Source organism: Seriola aureovittata, chromosome 8 (assembly GCF_021018895.1).
Source record: "Seriola aureovittata isolate HTS-2021-v1 ecotype China chromosome 8, ASM2101889v1, whole genome shotgun sequence".
NCBI lineage: Eukaryota > Metazoa > Chordata > Actinopteri > Carangiformes > Carangidae > Seriola > Seriola aureovittata.
Genome location: NC_079371.1, coordinates 8186646 through 8212127, shown reverse-complemented (window position 1 = coordinate 8212127; position 25482 = coordinate 8186646). Strand labels below are relative to the sequence as shown.

The following is a 25482-nucleotide window of genomic DNA, read 5'->3' as shown; positions in this document are numbered from 1 at the left end:
AGTGATTTCTCTGTTTCATCTCAGCATCTTTATTTTCCACTTTCTTTTCTATGAATGCTTCTCTCTTTCATATCTCAGTCATTTTTTTCTATATTCTGTTACACCCTCCCTCATCATCATAAATGCACTGTTAATCCAACAGTGGTTTGATTCAGTTGTTATTTTTAATATTATGTTATGTATTATGTATGTAATAATATGTTAAAGTTTCCTTGTGGAGTTTTTGACCTGTAGTTGCACTATGGAGTTTGTTTTATCTATGAGTTGGTGTCTACTTTTTTTGTTGATGGACAGGACAGATGGACAGCAAAATCAGAGAAGAAGAAAAAAATTATAAGAGGTGTTAGATAAAAATACAAAAATGTTTTTGCATGAGGCCCATTATCTTCCTTCCCACCCTCTTCATTCTTTCTCGTGTTCCCCCGCTCTCATCTTGGCTTCTTTCACCTCTTCTCTCTCATTCTCTATAGTTTTTTCTCTGTTACACCCTCTCTCCCCTGTTCTCTACCTTTCTCTCTTCATTTATCCCTCCCTCTATCTCTCTGTAGACGATTTGTCTCTTTCTAATCCTCCACTTTTGGTCTTCTGTCATGCTCTCTCTCTTTCCTCTTCACCTTTCTGACATTCTCCCCCCAACACTTTTGTGGGCAGCTTTTTTTTTTCCTTCTTTCATGCAGCAGATCAATACAGCCGTGAGTCATACATTCACTGCTATGTTCACGAGACAGATGAAGAGACAAATTTGGCGTTCGTCATGCCACCGTTCCCCAGGCAACGCCAGCTTGGCAGGTCATTCATCTGCTTGACCTTATCACAGAGAATAAAGGACACATTCCTGTAGTTCTTCTTGTTATCCCACTCATTCTTAAAGGGGACTCCGGCTGAATCCTTTACACTTTGCTTTCAATTTGCCCTGTGACCCCAGCACTTAATCTATTGACTACACCTCACCTGTTGTATGATTCTGCTGCCTGACATGCCCAAAATTTAAAACAAAGAATAAACAATAGTTTCTCAGTATAAAAGAAACTCAGACTCAAAAAAGACACTTCATAGAGCCTCCCTCTTCTGTCATTATCACTATTAATGAATTGATGAAGCACCCAATCACATGGCCCCATCAAACTGTCAGCCACCATGAAAAATATTAATAGCTTTGTTCAAAACTCCCCAAAACTGCAGATGGATGAATGTTGACACCAAATGATTTTATTCATTTTCTATATTTTCTGAATTAAGTGGTGCAGCCACAGTGATCTGTAGTTAAAACATGCAAGAAAAGCAAAGTTTTTGCATTTAGGTTTGTTGGCAGGGTTGTGTTCTGGGTTCTGGCAAGAACATACGTGCAGATACCAATAAGTACACATCGATAACAGCTCAGCAAGGAAACCCAAAGGAGTTTTATCTAAAAAGACTAACCTACTTCATTTGTCCAATTGCGACTTTAGGAAGCATTTTGCACAGAAACAGAGCTGTGGATTTTGTCCCTAATCATTTAGAGGTGGGTTGTGCAGGGTAGGAACATTAGTATCTAACCTGTCCTAAAAACTACAAGATTATGGTTTTGGTTAAAAATGGAAAAAGTAAACACATCCTGTCTCAACCAAGATGATAATATTTCCCCAGCCTTAACCAAGTCCTTTGAGTTCCCTAAACACAACAATAAAAACATTCATCATGCTTTAGTTGCACGCACCTTTACACACGAAAACACAGCTAAGAAATATGTTTTAAGTGAAAGTTTTGCAGATACACTCATTAATATTTTGCGACTTGGAAGTTTATTTAAAAAGTTTTCTCAGTATGTTAATAAGAAACTTCAAAAACATATTTGTTTTGTAAAGTAGGAGTATATTAACGTAATGGTAAGACTAGGCTTGCAGAGTGACAGCCAGTGGAAGGATTATAGCCAACGGTAACTAACTCAACATACATGTGGTAATGTGACCAGTGCATCAAGATAGGTTTGAAAAAGTCTTTAAGAGTAGCTCTGCCATTTGTTATCAGTGTTGCAGCCTGTGGAAATTTTTGTTTTCTGCAGCATTACAATAAAAACAGCTCTTGTTTTTAACAAGTTATTGAGCTGTGCGAAGTGTGGAAATAATACAAGCAAAGAGCGTGAGCCGAATGTCTACCTTTGATGTCTGTTGTTAGATCTACAGAGATAGATTTAAAGATATGTCAGTTTTTCATCTCTTTAGACTGGAAACATTGTGAAAATACTAATTTCTTTATTCACTTTGTCTCCTCTCATCTATTCTGTCTGTCTCTCTTCCTTCCCCTCTTGTTATCTCCCTTTGACCTCTATCACTCTTCCACACTCTATCACTCACTCCGTCTTTCTCTCTACTCTTCAGTTTTTCCCCTGCTTCTTTCTTTCCCAAATCTCTCATCTGTTTGTCCCTCATCCCTTTATTTTGTTTCCCTCCATCTTTTACTCTTTATTTTTCTCTTCCTCCACCATCTGTCTCTCAGCGTCATTATCTCTCTCTCACTCTTAGTAGCTCTCTGTCTTTGTTTGTTTCTCATCTTGTTTCCAGTCTCTCCTTGTAACTTCCTGTCACTTTGTCTCATTTTCTCTCTGCTTCACAATGCAAGCAGCTGGGAGACTGCTCAGTATTCTCGGTAACTCAAGTGACAGCAGGAGGCTTTTTTTTAATGTTGTTTTGTTTGAACAAACTGTATAATGCGTCGGCCTTGTTAGCTGAAGATTTTGGGGATGAAGGGCAGGAATCTAAAGTGCTAATCCTAAAGAATCCTCAGTTTGTTTTCTGATATTGGCTCCATCTTTTCTGCTAAGCGCTGATGGCTGCAGGGTGCTTGCTGTCAGACAGTGTGAGCTGAGCTGCATTTCTCCTTTCGATTTAGTAGTTGTAGTTCTTTATTGTTAATATATTTATACACTTTCATAGGTTGAATCTGGGGTTAAGTATCGTTAACAATTTGTCAGTGCCCGTGTCTCCGTTCCAAATTTCAGGTACTGTAAAAAATATATATAACTGTAAAAATGTGTGATTATTGTAGAAATAACAGCATCAAGTGTGTAGGATTTTTAATAGTTACAAATTTAACAAGATTTATCAACCTGTGAGCCCACAGTGGTCAGTCACAATATGTAATCAACTCACCACAAAGACAACCAAACTCTGTGTGAGATAATGCGCCATTATAACAACAATCCGCCAAGGTGCAAGCGTGCCTGGCTTTTAAAGAGAATGGGAGATGGCACTGTGATTGTTTTATTAAATGTTACGCCCAAAACACTCCCATGCAGATTAAGTACAACCCTTTTGAACCGTGCACCTGGTGCAGCAAAAGTGACATTGACAAACAAATGTAGACCATGTGCTTTGGATAGTTAAAATAGAGCCCAGTGTTTCTAAATGACCACAGACATATATTTAGTGTTTCTATACTGAATTAATTCATGGTTAACAGCTGGCATATATGCTCATACAGTCTGTGGCATTGAGTAGGTTCTACTGAGGGACAAAAACACATCAGATGCCAAGCATGAGGTTACTACCACTTTCTGATGACACTGGAACTACTGATAAATCCATTGATTGTGTGGTCTTTAAAATAAAATACTGAAAAATGAACGTTACATCATCAAATGTCTTATTCAGTGAAATATGAAAAACGGCTACCTTATTATCTATAGTTCATGTTGCTTGTTTTGTCCAATCAAAAGAGGCAAATCCTCACAATGGAGAAGCTTGAACGAAAGAATGTTGTCACTCTGTTTGAGAAATTACTACCAATACTCACTGTTAATTGATTAACTAATCAGTTCTGAATGATATAGTGACTAAATCATTTGACAATATTTGGCTATGTGTCACACAACCCAATTTGAGAGACTGTTCACAATAAATGAACGCAGGTAGGTGTGTGTCAACAGGTTCAAGTTTCCTCACTGAGGCATTGAATAATGCTGATTTAGACCATTTTCCACAAGAACAAATGATACAATACAAAGGGAACAATGTCACAGAGGCAGAAAAGTCTCTGAAAGGGAAAATAACTGAAGTATGAATCACTGCAAGGTCGTCAACAAACTGGGTCCCCAAGATCAAACTGAGAGAAACAAGTATTCCACTGTCTTCCTGTGGTTAAATCTGCAGAAAAAGCTTTAAAATGTCTACTGGGTGTAACTTCTTATTTAGGATTAGCACATTGAAATTAATCATCAAATAAGTATTTCAAGGTTGGGGGATTTAGCTTGAGATTAGTTTCAGGAAAATATTAAAATGATAAAGAAGACACAGCGGCGTACAAAAAGCTAGAGGAGGTTATCATCAAGGTTGCCCTTGCATTGTCTTAATGTTGGTTTATCCAAAGAGGGAGGATTATTCTTTCGCTGTCATTAGAAGTGGTTCTGCATCAGTCATCTCCCCTCCCAGTAAAATGTGGTTAGTTTAACACATTTTAGCTTTCTTCAGACATCTCCCCCCCTCCTGTTCTGCTAATCAAACCCACACCATTTCAAATCTACAGTTAAGGATTTAATATGCAAATCGTCAAAGCCTTTTTTTTTTTTTTTTTACAGTTTTCCTATGATCTATTCATCCAAATTTGAGCTAGACTAATGAATAAGCCGGCCCAATAGCCAGCAGCTGTTAATAGCTTATTGCAGATACTGTACATCGTATCAGTGAATATGTCAGTCAATTATTATTGATCAATCAGCTCTAATCCAAATTTGAGAAAATTGCAAGCTATTTCATTCTATTATTATGGAATTTGATGATCAACAGATATAAAACAAATCTACATAAAATATGAAGACTAAAAGAAAATGCTGATGTTCCTTTGTGTCTTCTATCCTCAGTCTACCCTGCAGACCCAGACTACTACGGGCGGCCAACAGTCCAGGAGTTCCCGCAGTTTGACATCGTAGAGGACACTTACTCCACCTCCACCATGGAGTCGCGGAGGAACTCTCGATTTGGTGGCTTCCCATTCCCACTGGACCGCTGTGACCGCCGCGCACCCCTTCCACCGTGTTACAGCAACCAGAACCTGGACGACTTCCTGGGTCCTGACGGGTTACCTCTTCCCAGCTCCCAGTGCCCCAACGAGTACACCGCCATCAGCTACTACCCCACCCAACACACTCGCAGCCTTGACAACGTCTCAGGAGGCTACAAGAGACTCAGCATGCGTCTGAGTGTGGCTATGCCATCATATGCAGAACAGGCCAGCCCGCCACCAGCTCCAAACCCCGCCCAACCTCAAACACGACCCACTGGGCAGAACCCACGAAGCTATGATGGGTCAAGCATGGTGGGGAGCGATTACGGGAGCTGTGAGGAGGTGATGTTTTAAGACCAAGTTTGGCTCAAGGCTTACATCCTTCCACAGCTGTTTGCATCCTCGCTGGTGATTATTCACTTTTAGTTTCATATGGAAACCTAAACAGAACAAGTACATGCCACCTTTCTACTGTTCCCCCACTCTACGGCAGCTGTATGTACCAGTACACTTCTCAGATGGGACTCTTGGAAACTACTGAACAGCAGCTCGTCGGTCTCTCACTGCAAGATCTGAGTCGTTTTTTCCATGCAGATGGAGATAAAAGCACCGTGTGAAACAATATTTCAGATATCTTTCAGTAGTCTTGCTGTGCCAGACTAGATGGGGGTAATTCAGGACTCCTCGGTTACTTCACCGGAAGTTCAGCAGAAGTTCATGTTTTTGTCCAAGCTGCTGAGAGCACTCGTTAACAAAGGTTGTGAAATCGTGAACAGTATTACTGACTTGACTGTGGATTGTTTCAAAGTCAAAACTCAAGACTTTTTTTTAAGCCTCAATGAGGGAGAATCTGCCTCAGTGGAGGGGTCTGCTTTCAAAACATGTCCTGTGAGGCAAACTACATCTCCTGCATTTCAAACACGTCTGACAAGCCAGCCACTCTAAAGAAATTTTTTTAAGCTCTGCCAAACATTGATAATGGTGTGGATATGTGCAGTGTGTGATAGAACATATGACAGCAGGCACGAGGAAAACACTGCTACCATGACAGTGGCTGTGACATTCAGCCAACAACGCTCATTTAGAAATGTCTTTGTGATTAAATCCTGATAAAAAAAAAAAAAGCTTTGATTGCATTGTATGAAAAGTGAATAACCAGCGAGGTTTATCATGTCTGCATTCTCCTGCTGCGTGTTGGTGTTCATATGAAATTTACTGGGACAGAAAAGAACCACAAGAATGTCAGAAAACAGATTTAAAATGCGTCAAACATCAGCCCACTACTTCAAATCAAGCACATTTCATGCAGGATGAACATTTCACTGGACTCGTTAATCAGCTTAATGTTGTTTATTGTTGCTGTCTGTTATAATGAAGGAGGCTGGATCCTCAAAAAAAAAAAAAAAAAAAAAAAGGAAAAAACAAACATAAAAGCCATAAACACAAGGTGATGTTAGTCGTGAAGTAGATGTATGATAACTTTAACTGTTACTGTTTCCATGACTGTAAATTCTGTAGATTCTTAATCTGTAAGCATCTCCTCGTCGATTTAATGAGTGTGAACGAGATCACAGTATTTTCTATAGAGGAGATGTTAGTGTTTGTGATCAGGTTCTGCTCAGCAGTGTTGCTGCCACCGATGATAAAAGAAACACTTAATGTGGAGTCGTTTTTAGCAGTGGTAAAGAAATGTCTATGCAGCCATTTTAAATGGTGTAAATATGCAAGCTTCAGATAAAAGAAATGTTTGTTTTGGTCCAGAGCTGGTTGTGCAGTATGCAGCGTATGAAAAAGTGAATGTATTATACTGAATATTAAAGTCTATGTTTAGCCTGAACAGCATTTTCTTAAAAGTAACTGTTTAACAGTGAAGAACCACAATAATCTCAATTAAATATCACTGCAAACAAAATCTCTTAATCAGGATTTCTCTTATAAATAATTCAGAGCAACAACTATTGTTAATCATTATTAATCTGCTGATTAGTGTCTTGATTAATCACCTAAAGATTTTGGTTTACGAAACATCAAAGACTAGTAAAAGTGGCCGTAACATGTCTTTGAATTGCTTATTTTGTCTGACCGAGCATTTATCATTTCACTGACAAGACAACAAATCATAACATTTGAGAAGTTCGAATTAGTAAATGTTTACAATTTTTCCATAACAAATGAAGCAATAGTTACCAATTGATTTTCTGTATTAGATTATTCGTTTAAGATGTTAATCACTTCTTTTTCAGTTCAGCCTATAAAAAGTGGAAAAACAAAAAAAATCAATTACAACTTGCTTCAAAATTTCTTATCAACAATTATTCAATTCAATTGTTCAATTTAGCATATGAAATGGACTAAAACAAGCCAACCTTAAAATCTGAGGTGCTGGTATCTGCATATTACCTAAAACCATATGCGGCAATGAATGTAATGATAACAGATGCTTTAATTTGGCCACTCAGTAGTTACAGCATTCTTCAGTCTATGTTCAAACATGAAGCTGAAACTGATTTGTTCTGTCGCTATAACAACCAATGTAGGCAAGTGATTGTACTGTGCAAACAACATACAACCTTGATCGGTTGGCTTGTGAATTCCAGCACCGGTAGACGCCTCAGAGATCAGATCTGAGAGACAGACTAGATTTGTGATTTGTTTTGGCAAACGATGGAGCGAAATGTGTGTGTGTGTGTGTGTGTGTGTGTGTGTACACAGTGTTTACTGCTGCTGCCTCCATGTAAACATGTTGAGGATGCAGATCATGCTTGTAAAAATCGAAACCCGCATCAATTGGATTTTTACACAGCTCTCAGAGGTCGGGGAGATGCATGAGACATAAGGGCACTGTTTGTACTGGGAAAATACATTTGTTGTAACGTGTTAACAGACAGATAGGGCCTGGATAGGTTGTCAGCTTCTCTGCAACTCTCATTTGTTCTTAATGTCCTGACTGCCACATCTCTCTCGGTCTGCAACCATAATAGGCTAAATCAGAGCACACACACAGCAAATATTAATACATATTCAGTCACTGCTGGTTTTGCTGCTGAGTTCTGACACTATCTGAGACAAAGGAAGACTGACAGGAATTAGGGTTTGTAAGAATTTGCAGCACAAAACTCAGGATGCATTCAGAGAGACTTGCATGGCTACCACTGCACGTGCTTTATCTGCACACAGGCCCCTTTTTTGTCTGAAAGGGGATATTTGACTTGCAGCAAAGGTTAAAGCACATTTTTCAGTCACAGCAAACAAGAATATTAAAACTTTCAGCCAGGATATCCTTAAATACTATAATTATGAACCGGAAATATTTGATGAGAAGATCGATATTGGTTTCATCTCTGTAAGTTCAATGAAGACCTGTAGCTTTGTCATGTGAGTAACATTGGCACAAATACTGGTAGCAGAAAAATGCTAGTATCCATAATAATTTAAAAGAAAAATGCTCTTCAGCACTATATTTATACATTGTGTTATAGTAAGTGATTCATCAATCCATTAAAGCCTCTCTTAAACATGTTTGGTTTTGTGTTAAGCTTTTACTGTTTCCAACTGTTCTTGTTCCGCTTCAATTCATGAGGTATCTATTTTAAACTAGAATATCTCACTTTATATTCACAAATACACAACATGTAATATGTGCACTTGATGGAGCTAGGCTAGCCATTTACCCCTGCTTGCTCTTTGTGCGTTAATACAGCCACTTCTGTATTGAACGGCAGCTTGCAACGCTTGCTGCAGATTATTCCCTTAACCTCCTAGGACCTGGCGTCCACATATGTGGACCTCACATTTTGGGTTCTCTAGACCACAATACTAACTTTTTCTCAACAAGGGCCTGGTGACCACATATGAGGATATTATACTGCCACTCAGTAATATAAAATTTAAAACTAATGTCCTCATATGTGGACATCATTTTTCTCAGGTCCCAATCAGCCTAAATAGCAAAGAGAAATTAAAAATGCACGCCATGCAAGAGTTCGGGTCTTAGGAGGTTAAATGAGAACAACAAAGTTCAAAATGCATCCTCAAGATTTAAGTTCATTTTTATAACATGGATCTCGTTTTACTTAGCCAGACACTATTTTAGACAACGCTGAGGCCATGTCATCCCCATTTTATTCAGCTTTTCAACTTATTTTAGTTAAATCTGAGAACATGTCACTATATCCTCCTGAAACGGTGTTCGCTGTGGGTTAATGTAGAACATCTGTCCATCTCTGGTTGTTGAACTGTGACTGTTGTTTTAGTTAAAACATTTTTTCCAGTCCTTTGTACAAAAAAGATCTTATCTACAAGTATTGTGTTGTATATACAGTCTGTACCTGTGTTTGTGTTGTAGGTTGTTTGTGCAGAATATGACATCACTTGAATGTACGTTACATTTGTTTTAATTCATAAAGTTTATTTTTGTATCAATGTGGGCCTCCCCATGTTTTGCTCTGTTGTTTCTCTGTGAGAGATTTTAACAAGATGCCATCTTTCTGTTTTTGGTTTTCAATATTGTAAAGAGAGTATGAATAAAGATATTATCTTCTATGAACACTGACCGGCAATATCAGACTTCCTGTTGCTTTGTGTTCTTAGCTTCCGTTGAAACAGACGACGTCAAAAATCACATCTGTGGGTTTCATCGCTGCCTGAAGAGAAAACTGAAAAAACTTTAAGCCCTCTCCAGACAGGATTAATGTTATCAGAGGAAATCATGGGTAATTTGAATCTGCCCATGCACATCGGTGATGTAAGTCACCCAGACAGTAAAAGTTAATCTGAAACACATCTACTGAGAAATGTCTCAGCTCAGACAGTTAGAAGCCACATCAATCAGCATTTCATGGGGGATCATCACAATACTGATAAGCACTTAACTTTGAATTGATCAACATCTTGTAAAATATTGAGCCACATTTTAACATGAGCAATTCAAACTGAATAAACACATCTACGTGACTCTTTTGTGCCTTACAATATGATTTTTTATGCCCTACTATACTATTATATTTATTCCTTAATATACTATGACTTTTCATACTTTACTATGACCTTTGTATGACTTACCATACCATGACTTCTTGACATACTATAAATCGTTTTTATGCCTCATTGTACTATAAACTTTTAATACCTTATTATACTGTGACTTTTTTTTCCTTACTATACTATGACTATTCATGCTTCTCTATGCTATGACTATGTATGCATTACTATACTATGAAATTTTTATGCCTTACTATACAGTGACTTTTTTAGCCTTGCTATGCAATGGCTTTTTTATGACTTACTATACTATGACTTTTTATACTTTTCTATAATGACTTTTTGTACCTTACTATAATATGTCTTTTTTATGCTTTCTTTTTTTTTTTTACTTACTATGCAATGACTTTTTATGCCTTACTATACCATGATTTTTTATGCCTTACTATACTATGACTTTTTGACTTGCTATAATATGGCTTTTTGACGTACTATACTATGTCTTTTTTATGTCCTACTATACTGTGACTTTTTTGGCCTTGCTATGCAATGACTTTTATGACTTAATATACTGTGACTTTTATTTGACTTGCTCTACTATGATGTTTTTATGCATTACTATACTATGTCATTTTAATGACTTACTATACCATGACTTTTTGACTTATTATACTATGTATTTTGTATGCCTCACTGTACTGTAACTTTTTAATGTGTCTTTTTTTGCCTTACTATACTATGGTGTTTCGAAGCCTTGCTATAATATGACTTTTTATACCATACTATTATACTATTGTTTTTATGCCTTACTATACTATGACATTTTTATGCCTTACTATACTATGACTTTTTATGCCTTACTATTTTACTATGGTGTTTTTATTACTTACTATACTATGACGTTTTATGACTTATTTTACTAATCGCTTTTTTAGGACTTTCTATGCATTACTATAACTATGTCGTTTTAATGACTTACTATACCATGACTTTTTGACTTACTATACTATGTATTTTGTATGCCTCACTGTACTATAACTTTTTTAATGCCTTGTTATACCGTGGCTTTTTTATGCCTTAATATAATATGACTTTTTATGCCTCACTATTTTACTATAGTGTTTTTATTATATTACATACTATAATATGACTTTCTATGCATTGCTATACTATGCCGTTTTAATGACTTACTATACTATGACTTTTTGACTTACTATACTATGTATTTTGTATGACTCACTGTATTATAACTTTTTGATGCCTTATTATACTGTGACTTTTTTTGCCTTACTATACCTATGGTGTTTTTTATGCCTTACTATTTTACTATGGTGTTTTGACGACTTACTATACTATGGTGTTTATGCCTTACTATAATATGACTTTTTATACCTTACTAATATACTAGTGTTTTTATGACTTACTATACTATGTTGTTTTGATGCCTTATTACTCTGACATTTTTATGACTTACTATACTATGACATTTTGTGCTTTATGATAACTTTTAAGCCATGCTGTACTGACTTTTTTTATGACTTACTGTACTATGACTTTTTGACTTACTATACTATGTCTTTTGTATGCCTCACTGTACTATACATTTTTAATGCCTTATTATACTGTGGCTTTTTTATGCCTTACTATACTATGACTTTTTATGACATTTTTTGGCATTTTTATACCTTACTATACTATGACCTTTTTCTGAAATTTTATACCATAGTATACTATGATGTTTTTTGGTATTTTAATGCCTTACTATACTATGGTGTTTTTATGCCTTACTATACTGTGACATTTTTATACCTTACTATACTTTGACTTTTTTTTTTAATTTTTATGCCTTACTATACTATGACTCTTTTATGACATTTTTTGGCATTTTTATACCTTACTATACTATGACCTTTTTCTGAAATTTTATAGCATAGTATACTATGATGTTTTTTGGTATTTTAATGCCTTACTATACTATGGTGTTTTTATGCCTTACTATACTGTGACATTTTTATACCTTACTATACTTTGACTTTTTTTTTTAATTTTTATGCCTTACTATACTATGACATTTTTTTGGGCATTTTTATACCTTACTATACTATGACATTTTTATACCTTACTATACTATGACTTTTTTTTTTATTTTTATGCCTTACTATACTATGACATTTTATACCATAGTATACTATGACGTTTTTTAGTATTTTTATGCCTTACTATACTATGATTCTTTTTTGACATTTTATGCCATAGTATACTATGACATTTTTATACCTTACTATACTATGACTTTTTTTGAATTTTTATGCCTTACTATACTATGACGGTTTTTGGTATTTTTATGCCTTACTATACTATGACTCTTTTATGACATTTTTTGGCATTTTTATACCTTACTATACTATGACCTTTTTCTGAAATTTTATAGCATAGTATACTATGATGTTTTTTGGTATTTTAATGCCTTACTATACTATGGTGTTTTTATGCCTTACCATACTGTGACATTTTCTTTTTACTTTTTATGCCTTACTATACTATGACATTTTATACCATAGTATACTATGACGTTTTTTGGTATTTTTATGCCTTACTATACTATGACCTTTTTCTGAAATTTTATAGCATAGTATACTATGATGTTTTTTGGTATTTTAATGCCTTACTATACTATGGTGTTTTTATGCCTTACTATACTGTGACATTTTTATACCTTACTATACTTTGACTTTTTTTTTGTTAATTTTTATGCCTTACTATACTATGACATTTTTTTGGGCATTTTTATACCTTACTATACTATAACATTTTTATACCTTACTATACTATGACTTTTTTTTAAATTTTTATGCCTTAATATACTATGACATTTTATACCATAGTATACTTTGACGTTTTTTAGTATTTTTATGCCTTACTATAATATGATTCTTTTTTGACATTTTATGCCATAGTATACCATGACATTTTTATACCTTACTATACTATGACTTTTTTTTTAATTTTTATGCCTTACTATACTATGACGGTTTTTGGTATTTTTATGCCTTACTATACTATGACTCTTTTATGCCTTACTATACTATGACTCTTTTATGACATTTTTTGGCATTTTTATACCTTACTATACTATGACATTTTTATGCCTTACTATACTTTGACCTTTTTCTGAAATTTTATAGCATAGTATACTATGATGTTTTTTGGTATTTTAATGCCTTACTATACTATGGTGTTTTTATGCCTTACTATACTGTGACATTTTTATACCTTACTATACTTTGACTTTTTTTTTTTTAATTTTTATGCCTTACTATACTATGACATTTTTTTGGGCATTTTTATACCTTACTATACTATAACATTTTTATACCTTACTATACTATGACTTTTTTTTTTAATTTTTATGCCTTAATATACTATGACATTTTTATACCATAGTATACTTTGACGTTTTTTAGTATTTTTATGCCTTACTATAATATGATTCTTTTTTGACATTTTATGCCATAGTATACTATGACATTTTTATACCTTACTATACTATGACTTTTTTTTAATTTTTATGCCTTACTATACTATGACGGTTTTTGGTATTTTTATGCCTTACTATACTATGACTCTTTTATGCCTTACTATACTATGACTCTTTTATGACATTTTTTGGCATTTTTATACCTTACTATACTATGACATTTTATGCCTTACTATACTATGACCTTTTTCTGAAATTTTATAGCATAGTATACTATGATGTTTTTTGGTATTTTAATGCCTTACTATACTATGGTGTTTTTATGCCTTACTATACTATGACTCTTTTATGACATTTTTTGGCATTTTTATACCTTACTATACTATGACCTTTTTCTGAAATTTTATAGCATAGTATACTATGATGTTTTTTGGTATTTTAATGCCTTACTATACTATGGTGTTTTTATGCCTTACTATACTGTGACATTTTTATACCTTACTATACTTTGACTTTTTTTTTTTTAATTTTTATGCCTTACTATACTATGACATTTTTTTGGCATTTTTATACCTTACTATACTATAACATTTTTATACCTTACTATACTATGACTTTTTTTTTTATTTTTATGCCTTAATATACTATGACATTTTTATACCATAGTATACTTTGACGTTTTTTAGTATTTTTATGCCTTACTATAATATGATTCTTTTTTGACATTTTATGCCATAGTATACTATGACATTTTTATACCTTACTATACTATGACTTTTTTTGAATTTTTATGCCTTACTATACTATGACGGTTTTTGGTATTTTTATGCCTTACTATACTATGACTCTTTTATGACATTTTTTGGCATTTTTATACCTTACTATACTATGACATTTTATGCCTTACTATACTTTGACCTTTTTCTGAAATTTTATAGCATAGTATACTATGATGTTTTTTGGTATTTTAATGCCTTACTATACTATGGTGTTTTTATGCCTTACCATACTGTGACATTTTCTTTTTACTTTTTATGCCTTACTATACTATGACATTTTTATACCATAGTATACTATGACGTTTTTTGGTATTTTTATGCCTTACTATACTATGACCTTTTTCTGAAATTTTATAGCATAGTATACTATGATGTTTTTTGGTATTTTAATGCCTTACTATACTATGGTGTTTTTATGCCTTACTATACTGTGACATTTTTATACCTTACTATACTTTGACTTTTTTTTTTTTAATTTTTATGCCTTACTATACTATGACATTTTTTTGGGCATTTTTATACCTTACTATACTATAACATTTTTATACCTTACTATACTATGACCTTTTTCTGAAATTTTATAGCATAGTATACTATGATGTTTTTTGGTATTTTAATGCCTTACTATACTATGGTGTTTTTATGCCTTACTATACTGTGACATTTTTATACCTTACTATACTTTGACTTTTTTTTTTTTAATTTTTATGCCTTACTATACTATGACATTTTTTTGGGCATTTTTATACCTTACTATACTATAACATTTTTATACCTTACTATACTATGACTTTTTTTTTAATTTTTATGCCTTAATATACTATGACATTTTATACCATAGTATACTTTGACGTTTTTTAGTATTTTTATGCCTTACTATAATATGATTCTTTTTTGACATTTTATGCCATAGTATACTATGACATTTTTATACCTTACTATACTATGACTTTTTTTTAATTTTTATGCCTTACTATACTATGACTTTTTGACTTACTATACTATGACGGTTTTTGGTATTTTTATGCCTTACTATACTATGACTCTTTTATGCCTTACTATACTATGACTCTTTTATGACATTTTTTGGCATTTTTATACCTTACTATACTATGACATTTTTATGCCTTACTATACTATGACCTTTTTCTGAAATTTTATAGCATAGTATACTATGATGTTTTTTGGTATTTTAATGCCTTACTATACTATGGTGTTTTTATGCCTTACTATACTATGACTCTTTTATGACATTTTTTGGCATTTTTATACCTTACTATACTATGACATTTTTTGGGGCATTTTTATACCTTACTATACTATAACATTTTTATACCTTACTATACTATGACTTTTTTTTTAATTTTTATGCCTTAATATACTATGACATTTTATACCATAGTATACTTTGACGTTTTTTAGTATTTTTATGCCTTACTATAATATGATTCTTTTTTGACATTTTATGCCATAGTATACTATGACATTTTTATACCTTACTATACTATGACTTTTTTTTAAATTTTTATGCCTTACTATACTATGACGGTTTTTGGTATTTTTATGCCTTACTATACTATGACTCTTTTATGCCTTACTATACTATGACTCTTTTATGACATTTTTTGGCATTTTTATACCTTACTATACTATGACATTTTTATGCCTTACTATACTGTGACATTTTCTTTTTACTTTTTATGCCTTACTATACTATGACATTTTATACCATAGTATACTATGACGTTTTTTGGTATTTTTATGCCTTACTATACTATGACCTTTTTCTGAAATTTTATAGCATAGTATACTATGATGTTTTTTGGTATTTTAATGCCTTACTATACTATGGTGTTTTTATGCCTTACTATACTGTGACATTTTTATGCCTTACTATACTTTGACTTTTTTTTTTAATTTTTATGCCTTACTATACTATGACATTTTTTTGGGCATTTTTATACCTTACTATACTGTGACATTTTTATACCTTACTATACTATGACTTTTTTTTTTAATTTTTATGCCTTACTATACTATGACATTTTATACCATAGTATACTATGACGTTTTTTAGTATTTTTATGCCTTACTATACTATGATTCTTTTTTGACATTTTTATGCCATAGTATACTATGACATTTTATACCTTACTATACTATGACTTTTTTTTTTAATTTTTATGCCTTACTATACTATGACGGTTTTTGGTATTTTTATGCCTTACTATACTATGACTCTTTTATGCCTTACTATACTATGACTCTTTTATGACATTTTTTGGCATTTTTATACCTTACTATACTATGACATTTTTATGCCTTACTATACTATGACCTTTTTCTGAAATTTTATAGCATAGTATACTATGATGTTTTTTGGTATTTTAATGCCTTACTATACTATGGTGTTTTTATGCCTTACTATACTGTGACATTTTTATACCTTACTATACTTTGACTTTTTTTTTTAATTTTTATGCCTTACTATACTATGACCCTTTTATGCCTTACTATACTATGACTCTTTTATGACATTTTTTGGCATTTTTATACCTTACTATACTATGACCTTTTTCTGAAATTTTATAGCATAGTATACTATGATGTTTTTTGGTATTTTAATGCCTTACTATACTATGGTGTTTTTATGCCTTACTATACTGTGACATTTTTATACCTTACTATACTTTGACTTTTTTTTTTAATTTTTATGCCTTACTATACTATGACATTTTTTTGGGCATTTTTATACCTTACTATACTATGACATTTTTATACCTTACTATACTATGACTTTTTTTAAAATTTTTATGCCTTACTATACTATGACATTTTATACCATAGTATACTATGACGTTTTTTAGTATTTTTATGCCTTACTACACTATGATTCTTTTTTGACATTTTATGCCATAGTATACTATGACATTTTTATACCTTACTATACTATGACTTTTTTTTGAATTTTTATGCCTTACTATACTATGACTTTTTGACTTACTATACTATGACGGTTTTTGGTATTTTTATGCCTTACTATACTATGACTCTTTTATGACATTTTTTGGCATTTTTATACCTTACTATACTATGACATTTTTATGCCTTACTATACTTTGACCTTTTTCTGAAATTTTATAGCATAGTATACTATGATGTTTTTTGGTATTTTAATGCCTTACTATACTATGGTGTTTTTATGCCTTACTATACTGTGACATTTTTATACCTTACTATACTTTGACTTTTTTTTTTTTAATTTTTATGCCTTACTATACTATGACATTTTTTTGGGCATTTTTATACCTTACTATACTATAACATTTTTATACCTTACTATACTATGACTTTTTTTTTTAATTTTTATGCCTTAATATACTATGACATTTTATACCATAGTATACTTTGACGTTTTTTAGTATTTTTATGCCTTACTATAATATGATTCTTTTTTGACATTTTATGCCATAGTATACTATGACATTTTTATACCTTACTATACTATGACTTTTTTTTAAATTTTTATGCCTTACTATACTATGACGGTTTTTGGTATTTTTATGCCTTACTATACTATGACTCTTTTATGCCTTACTATACTATGACTCTTTTATGACATTTTTTGGCATTTTTATACCTTACTATACTATGACATTTTATGCCTTACTATACTATGACCTTTTTCTGAAATTTTATAGCATAGTATACTATGATGTTTTTTGGTATTTTAATGCCTTACTATACTATGGTGTTTTTATGCCTTACTATACTATGACTCTTTTATGACATTTTTTGGCATTTTTATACCTTACTATACTATGACCTTTTTCTGAAATTTTATAGCATAGTATACTATGATGTTTTTTGGTATTTTAATGCCTTACTATACTATGGTGTTTTTATGCCTTACTATACTGTGACATTTTTATACCTTACTATACTTTGACTTTTTTTTTTTTAATTTTTATGCCTTACTATACTATGACATTTTTTTGGGCATTTTTATACCTTACTATACTATGACATTTTTATACCTTACTATACTATGACTTTTTTTTTTTATTTTTATGCCTTACTATACTATGACATTTTATACCATAGTATACTATGACGTTTTTTAGTATTTTTATGCCTTACTATACTATGATTCTTTTTTGACATTTTATGCCATAGTATACTATGACATTTTTATACCTTACTATACTATGACTTTTTTTTGAATTTTTATGCCTTACTATACTATGACGGTTTTTGGTATTTTTATGCCTTACTATACTATGACTCTTTTATGACATTTTTTGGCATTTTTATACCTTACTATACTATGACATTTTTATGCCTTACTATACTTTGACCTTTTTCTGAAATTTTATAGCATAGTATACTATGATGTTTTTTGGTATTTTAATGCCTTACTATACTATGGTGTTTTTATGCCTTACCATACTGTGACATTTTCTTTTTACTTTTTATGCCTTACTATACTATGACATTTTATACCATAGTATACTATGACGTTTTTTGGTATTTTTATGCCTTACTATACTATGACCTTTTTCTGAAATTTTATAGCATAGTATACTATGATGTTTTTTGGTATTTTAATGCCTTACTATACTATGGTGTTTTTATGCCTTACTATACTGTGACATTTTTATACCTTACTATACTTTGACTTTTTTTTTTTTTAATTTTTATGCCTTACTATACTATGACATTTTTTTGGGCATTTTTATACCTTACTATACTATAACATTTTTATACCTTACTATACTATGACCTTTTTCTGAAATTTTATAGCATAGTATACTATGATGTTTTTTGGTATTTTAATGCCTTACTATACTATGGTGTTTTTATGCCTTACTATACTGTGACATTTTTTACCTTACTATACTTTGACTTTTTTTTTTTTATTTTTATGCCTTACTATACTATGACATTTTTTTGGGCATTTTTATACCTTACTATACTATAACATTTTTATACCTTACTATACTATGACTTTTTTTTTTTTAATTTTTATGCCTTAATATACTATGACATTTTTATACCATAGTATACTTTGACGTTTTTTAGTATTTTTATGCCTTACTATAATATGATTCTTTTTTGACATTTTATGCCATAGTATACTATGACATTTTTATACCTTACTATACTATGACTTTTTTTTAAATTTTTATGCCTTACTATACTATGACGTTTTTTGGTATTTTTATGCCTTACTATACTATGACTCTTTTATGCCTTACTATACTATGACTCTTTTATGACATTTTTTGGCATTTTTATACCTTACTATACTATGACATTTTTATGCCTTACTATACTATGACCTTTTTCTGAAATTTTATAGCATAGTATACTATGATGTTTTTTGGTATTTTAATGCCTTACTATACTATGGTGTTTTTATGCCTTACTATACTATGACTCTTTTATGACATTTCTTGGCATTTTTATACCTTACTATACTATGACATTTTTTTGGGCATTTTTATACCTTACTATACTATAACATTTTTATACCTTACTATACTATGACTTTTTTTTTAATTTTTATGCCTTAATATACTATGACATTTTTATACCATAGTATACTTTGACGTTTTTTAGTATTTTTATGCCTTACTATAATATGATTCTTTTTTGACATTTTATGCCTTACTATACTATGACATTTTTATACCTTACTATACTATGACTTTTTTTTTAATTTTTATGCCTTACTATACTATGACGGTTTTTGGTATTTTTATGCCTTACTATACTATGACTCTTTTATGCCTTACTATACTATGACTCTTTTATGACATTTTTTGGCATTTTTATACCTTACTATACTATGACATTTTTATGCCTTACTATACTGTGACATTTTCTTTTTACTTTTTATGCCTTACTATACTATGACTTTTTATACCATAGTATACTATGACGTTTTTTGGTATTTTTATGCCTTACTATACTATGACCTTTTTCTGAAATTTTATAGCATAGTATACTATGATGTTTTTTGGTATTTTTATGCCTTACTATACTATGGTGTTTTTATGCCTTACTATACTGTGACATTTTTATGCCTTACTATACTTTGACTTTTTTTTTTAATTTTTATGCCTTACTATACTATGACATTTTTTTGGCATTTTTATACCTTACTATACTGTGACATTTTTATACCTTACTATACTATGACTTTTTTTTTTTAATTTTTATGCCTTACTATACTATGACATTTTTATACCATAGTATACTATGACGTTTTTTGTATTTTTATGCCTTACTATACTATGATTCTTTTTTGACATTTTTATGCCATAGTATACTATGACATTTTTATACCTTACTATACTATGACTTTTTTTTTTAATTTTTATGCCTTACTATACTATGACGTTTTTTGTATTTTTATGCCTTACTATACTATGACTCTTTTATGCCTTACTATACTATGACTCTTTTATGACATTTTTTGGCATTTTTATACCTTACTATACTATGACATTTTTATGCCTTACTATACTATGACCTTTTTCTGAAATTTTATAGCATAGTATACTATGATGTTTTTTGGTATTTTAATGCCTTACTATACTATGGTGTTTTTATGCCTTACTATACTGTGACATTTTATACCTTACTATACTTTGACTTTTTTTTTAATTTTTATGCCTTACTATACTATGACCCTTTTATGCCTTACTATACTATGACTCTTTTATGACATTTTTTGGCATTTTTATACCTTACTATACTATGACCTTTTTCTGAAATTTTATGCATAGTATACTATGATGTTTTTTGGTATTTTAATGCCTTACTATACTATGGTGTTTTTATGCCTTACTATACTGTGACATTTTATACCTTACTATACTTTGACTTTTTTTTTTAATTTTTATGCCTTACTATACTATGACATTTTTTTGGGCATTTTTATACCTTACTATACTATGACATTTTATACCTTACTATACTATGACTTTTTTTAAATTTTTATGCCTTACTATACTATGACATTTTATACCATAGTATACTATGACGTTTTTTAGTATTTTTATGCCTTACTACACTATGATTCTTTTTTGACATTTTTATGCCATAGTATACTATGACATTTTATACCTTACTATACTATGACTTTTTTTTAATTTTTATGCCTTACTATACTATGACGGTTTTTGGTATTTTTATGCCTTACTATACTATGACCCTTTTATGCCTTACTATACTATGACTCTTTTATGACATTTTTTGGCATTTTTATACCTTACTATACTATGACCTTTTTCTGAAATTTTATAGCATAGTATACTATGATGTTTTTTGGTATTTTAATGCCTTACTATACTATGGTGTTTTTATGCCTTACTATACTGTGACATTTTCTTTTTACTTTTTATGCCTTACTATACTATGACATTTTATACCATAGTATACTATGACGTTTTTTGGTATTTTTATGCCTTACTATACTATGACCTTTTTCTGAAATTTTATAGCATAGTATACTATGATGTTTTTTGGTATTTTAATGCCTTACTATACTATGGTGTTTTTATGCCTTACTATACTGTGACATTTTATACCTTACTATACTTTGACTTTTTTTTTAATTTTTATGCCTTACTATACTATGACCCTTTTATGCCTTACTATACTATGACTCTTTTATGACATTTTTTGGCATTTTTATACCTTACTATACTATGACTTTTTATGCCTTACTATACTATGACCTTTTTCTGAAATTTTATAGCATAGTATACTATGATGTTTTTTGGTATTTTAATGCCTTACTATACTATGGTGTTTTTATGCCTTACTATACTGTGACATTTTTATGCCTTACTATACTTTGACTTTTTTTTTAATTTTTATGCCTTACTATACTATGACATTTTTTTGGGCATTTTTATACCTTACTATACTATGACATTTTTATACCTTACTATACTATGACTTTTTTTTGAATTTTTATGCCTTACTATACTATGACGGTTTTTGGCATTTTTATACCTTACTATACTATGACTTTTTTCTGAAATTTTATAGCATAGTATACTATGATGTTTTTTGGTATTTTAATGCCTTACTATACTATGATGTTTTTATGCCTTACTATACTGTGACATTTTCTTTTTACTTTTTATGCCTTACTATACTATGACATTTTTATACCATAGTATACTATGACGTTTTTTGGTATTTTTATGCCTTACTATACTATGATTCTTTTTTGACATTTTTATGCCATAGTATACTATGACATTTTTATAACTTACTATACTATGACTTTTTTTTTTAATTTTTATGCCTTACTATACTATGACGGTTTCTGGTATTTTTATGCCTTACTATACTATGACTCTTTTATGCCTTACTATACTATGACTCTTTTATGACATTTTTTGGCATTTTTGTACCTTACTATACTATGACATTTTTTATGCCTTACTATACTATGACCTTTTTCTGAAATTTTATACCATAGTATACTATGATGTTTTTTGGTATTTTAATGCCTTACTATACTATGGTGTTTTTATGCCTTACTATACTGTGACATTTTTATACCTTACTATACTTTGACTTTTTTTTTTAATTTTTATGCCTTACTATACTATGACATTTTTTTTGGCATTTTTATACCTTACTATACTATGACATTTTTATACCTTACTATACTATGACTTTTTTTTTTAATTTTTATGCCTTACTATACTATGACATTTTATACCATAGTATACTATGACGTTTTTTGGTATTTTTATGCCTTACTATACTATGACCTTTTTCTGAAATTTTATACCATAGTATACTATGATGTTTTTTGGTATTTTAATGCCTTACTATACTATGGTGTTTTTATGCCTTACTATACTGTGACATTTTTATACCTTACTATACTTTGACTTTTTTTTTTAATTTTTATGCCTTACTATACTATGACTCTTTTATGACATTTTTTGGCATTTTTATACCTTACTATAATATGACATTTTTATGCCTTACTATACTATGACCTTTTTCTGAAATTTTATAGCATAGTATACTATGATGTTTTTTGGTATTTTAATGCCTTACTATACTATGGTGTTTTTATGCCTTACTATACTGTGACATTTTTATACCTTACTATACTATGACTTTTTTTTAAATTTTTATGCCTTACTATACTATGACGGTTTTTGGTATTTTTATGCCTTACTATACTATGACTCTTTTATGCCTTACTATACTATGACTCTTTTATGACATTTTTTGGCATTTTTATACCTTACTATACTATGACATTTTATGCCTTACTATACTATGACCTTTTTCTGAAATTTTATAGCATAGTATACTATGATGTTTTTTGGTATTTTAATGCCTTACTATACTATGGTGTTTTTATGCCTTACTATACTATGACTCTTTTATGACATTTTTTGGCATTTTTATACCTTACTATACTATGACCTTTTTCTGAAATTTTATAGCATAGTATACTATGATGTTTTTTGGTATTTTAATGCCTTACTATACTATGGTGTTTTTATGCCTTACTATACTGTGACATTTTTATACCTTACTATACTTTGACTTTTTTTTTTTAATTTTTATGCCTTACTATACTATGACATTTTTTTGGGCATTTTTATACCTTACTATACTATAACATTTTTATACCTTACTATACTATGACTTTTTTTTTTAATTTTTATGCCTTAATATACTATGACATTTTTATACCATAGTATACTTTGACGTTTTTTAGTATTTTTATGCCTTACTATAATATGATTCTTTTTTGACATTTTATGCCATAGTATACTATGACATTTTTATACCTTACTATACTATGACTTTTTTTTAAATTTTTATGCCTTACTATACTATGACGGTTTTTGGTATTTTTATGCCTTACTATACTATGACTCTTTTATGACATTTTTTGGCATTTTTATACCTTACTATACTATGACATTTTATGCCTTACTATACTTTGACCTTTTTCTGAAATTTTATAGCATAGTATACTATGATGTTTTTTGGTATTTTAATGCCTTACTATACTATGGTGTTTTTATGCCTTACCATACTGTGACATTTTCTTTTTACTTTTTATGCCTTACTATACTATGACATTTTATACCATAGTATACTATGACGTTTTTTGGTATTTTTATGCCTTACTATACTATGACCTTTTTCTGAAATTTTATAGCATAGTATACTATGACGTTTTTTGGTATTTTAATGCCTTACTATACTATGGTGTTTTTATGCCTTACTATACTGTGACATTTTTATACCTTACTATACTTTGACTTTTTTTTTTTTAATTTTTATGCCTTACTATACTATGACATTTTTTTGGCATTTTTATACCTTACTATACTATAACATTTTTATACCTTACTATACTATGACCTTTTTCTGAAATTTTATAGCATAGTATACTATGATGTTTTTTGGTATTTTAATGCCTTACTATACTATGGTGTTTTTATGCCTTACTATACTGTGACATTTTTATACCTTACTATACTTTGACTTTTTTTTTTTAATTTTTATGCCTTACTATACTATGACATTTTTTTGGCATTTTTATACCTTACTATACTATAACATTTTTATACCTTACTATACTATGACTTTTTTTTTAATTTTTATGCCTTAATATACTATGACATTTTATACCATAGTATACTTTGACGTTTTTTAGTATTTTTATGCCTTACTATAATATGATTCTTTTTTGACATTTTATGCCATAGTATACTATGACATTTTTATACCTTACTATACTATGACTTTTTTTTTAATTTTTATGCCTTACTATACTATGACGGTTTTTGGTATTTTTATGCCTTACTATACTATGACTCTTTTATGCCTTACTATACTATGACTCTTTTATGACATTTTTTGGCATTTTTATACCTTACTATACTATGACATTTTTATGCCTTACTATACTATGACCTTTTTCTGAAATTTTATAGCATAGTATACTATGATGTTTTTTGGTATTTTAATGCCTTACTATACTATGGTGTTTTTATGCCTTACTATACTATGACTCTTTTATGACATTTTTTGGCATTTTTATACCTTACTATACTATGACCTTTTTCTGAAATTTTATAGCATAGTATACTATGATGTTTTTTGGTATTTTAATGCCTTACTATACTATGGTGTTTTTATGCCTTACTATACTGTGACATTTTATACCTTACTATACTTTGACTTTTTTTTTTAATTTTT

General features: G+C 30.4%; 1 protein-coding gene and 1 long non-coding RNA gene across 3 annotated transcripts in view; one reads left to right on the top strand and one right to left on the bottom strand.

Moving 5' to 3' along the window:
* The window catches only part of fat2 (FAT atypical cadherin 2), a 104934-nt gene extending 95004 nt beyond the window's left edge, over positions 1-9930 (top strand). For both annotated transcript variants that reach the window (XM_056383333.1, XM_056383331.1), the window contains exon 29: positions 4835-9930. In XM_056383333.1, the coding sequence (XP_056239308.1) occupies positions 4835-5331 (497 nt within the window). In that variant the 3' untranslated portion in view covers positions 5332-9930. The remainder of the gene's footprint in view (positions 1-4834) is intronic.
* The window catches only part of LOC130173837 (uncharacterized), a 59089-nt gene that overhangs the window by 13561 nt on the left and 20046 nt on the right, over positions 1-25482 (bottom strand). The gene's annotated exons all lie outside the window — the stretch shown is intronic.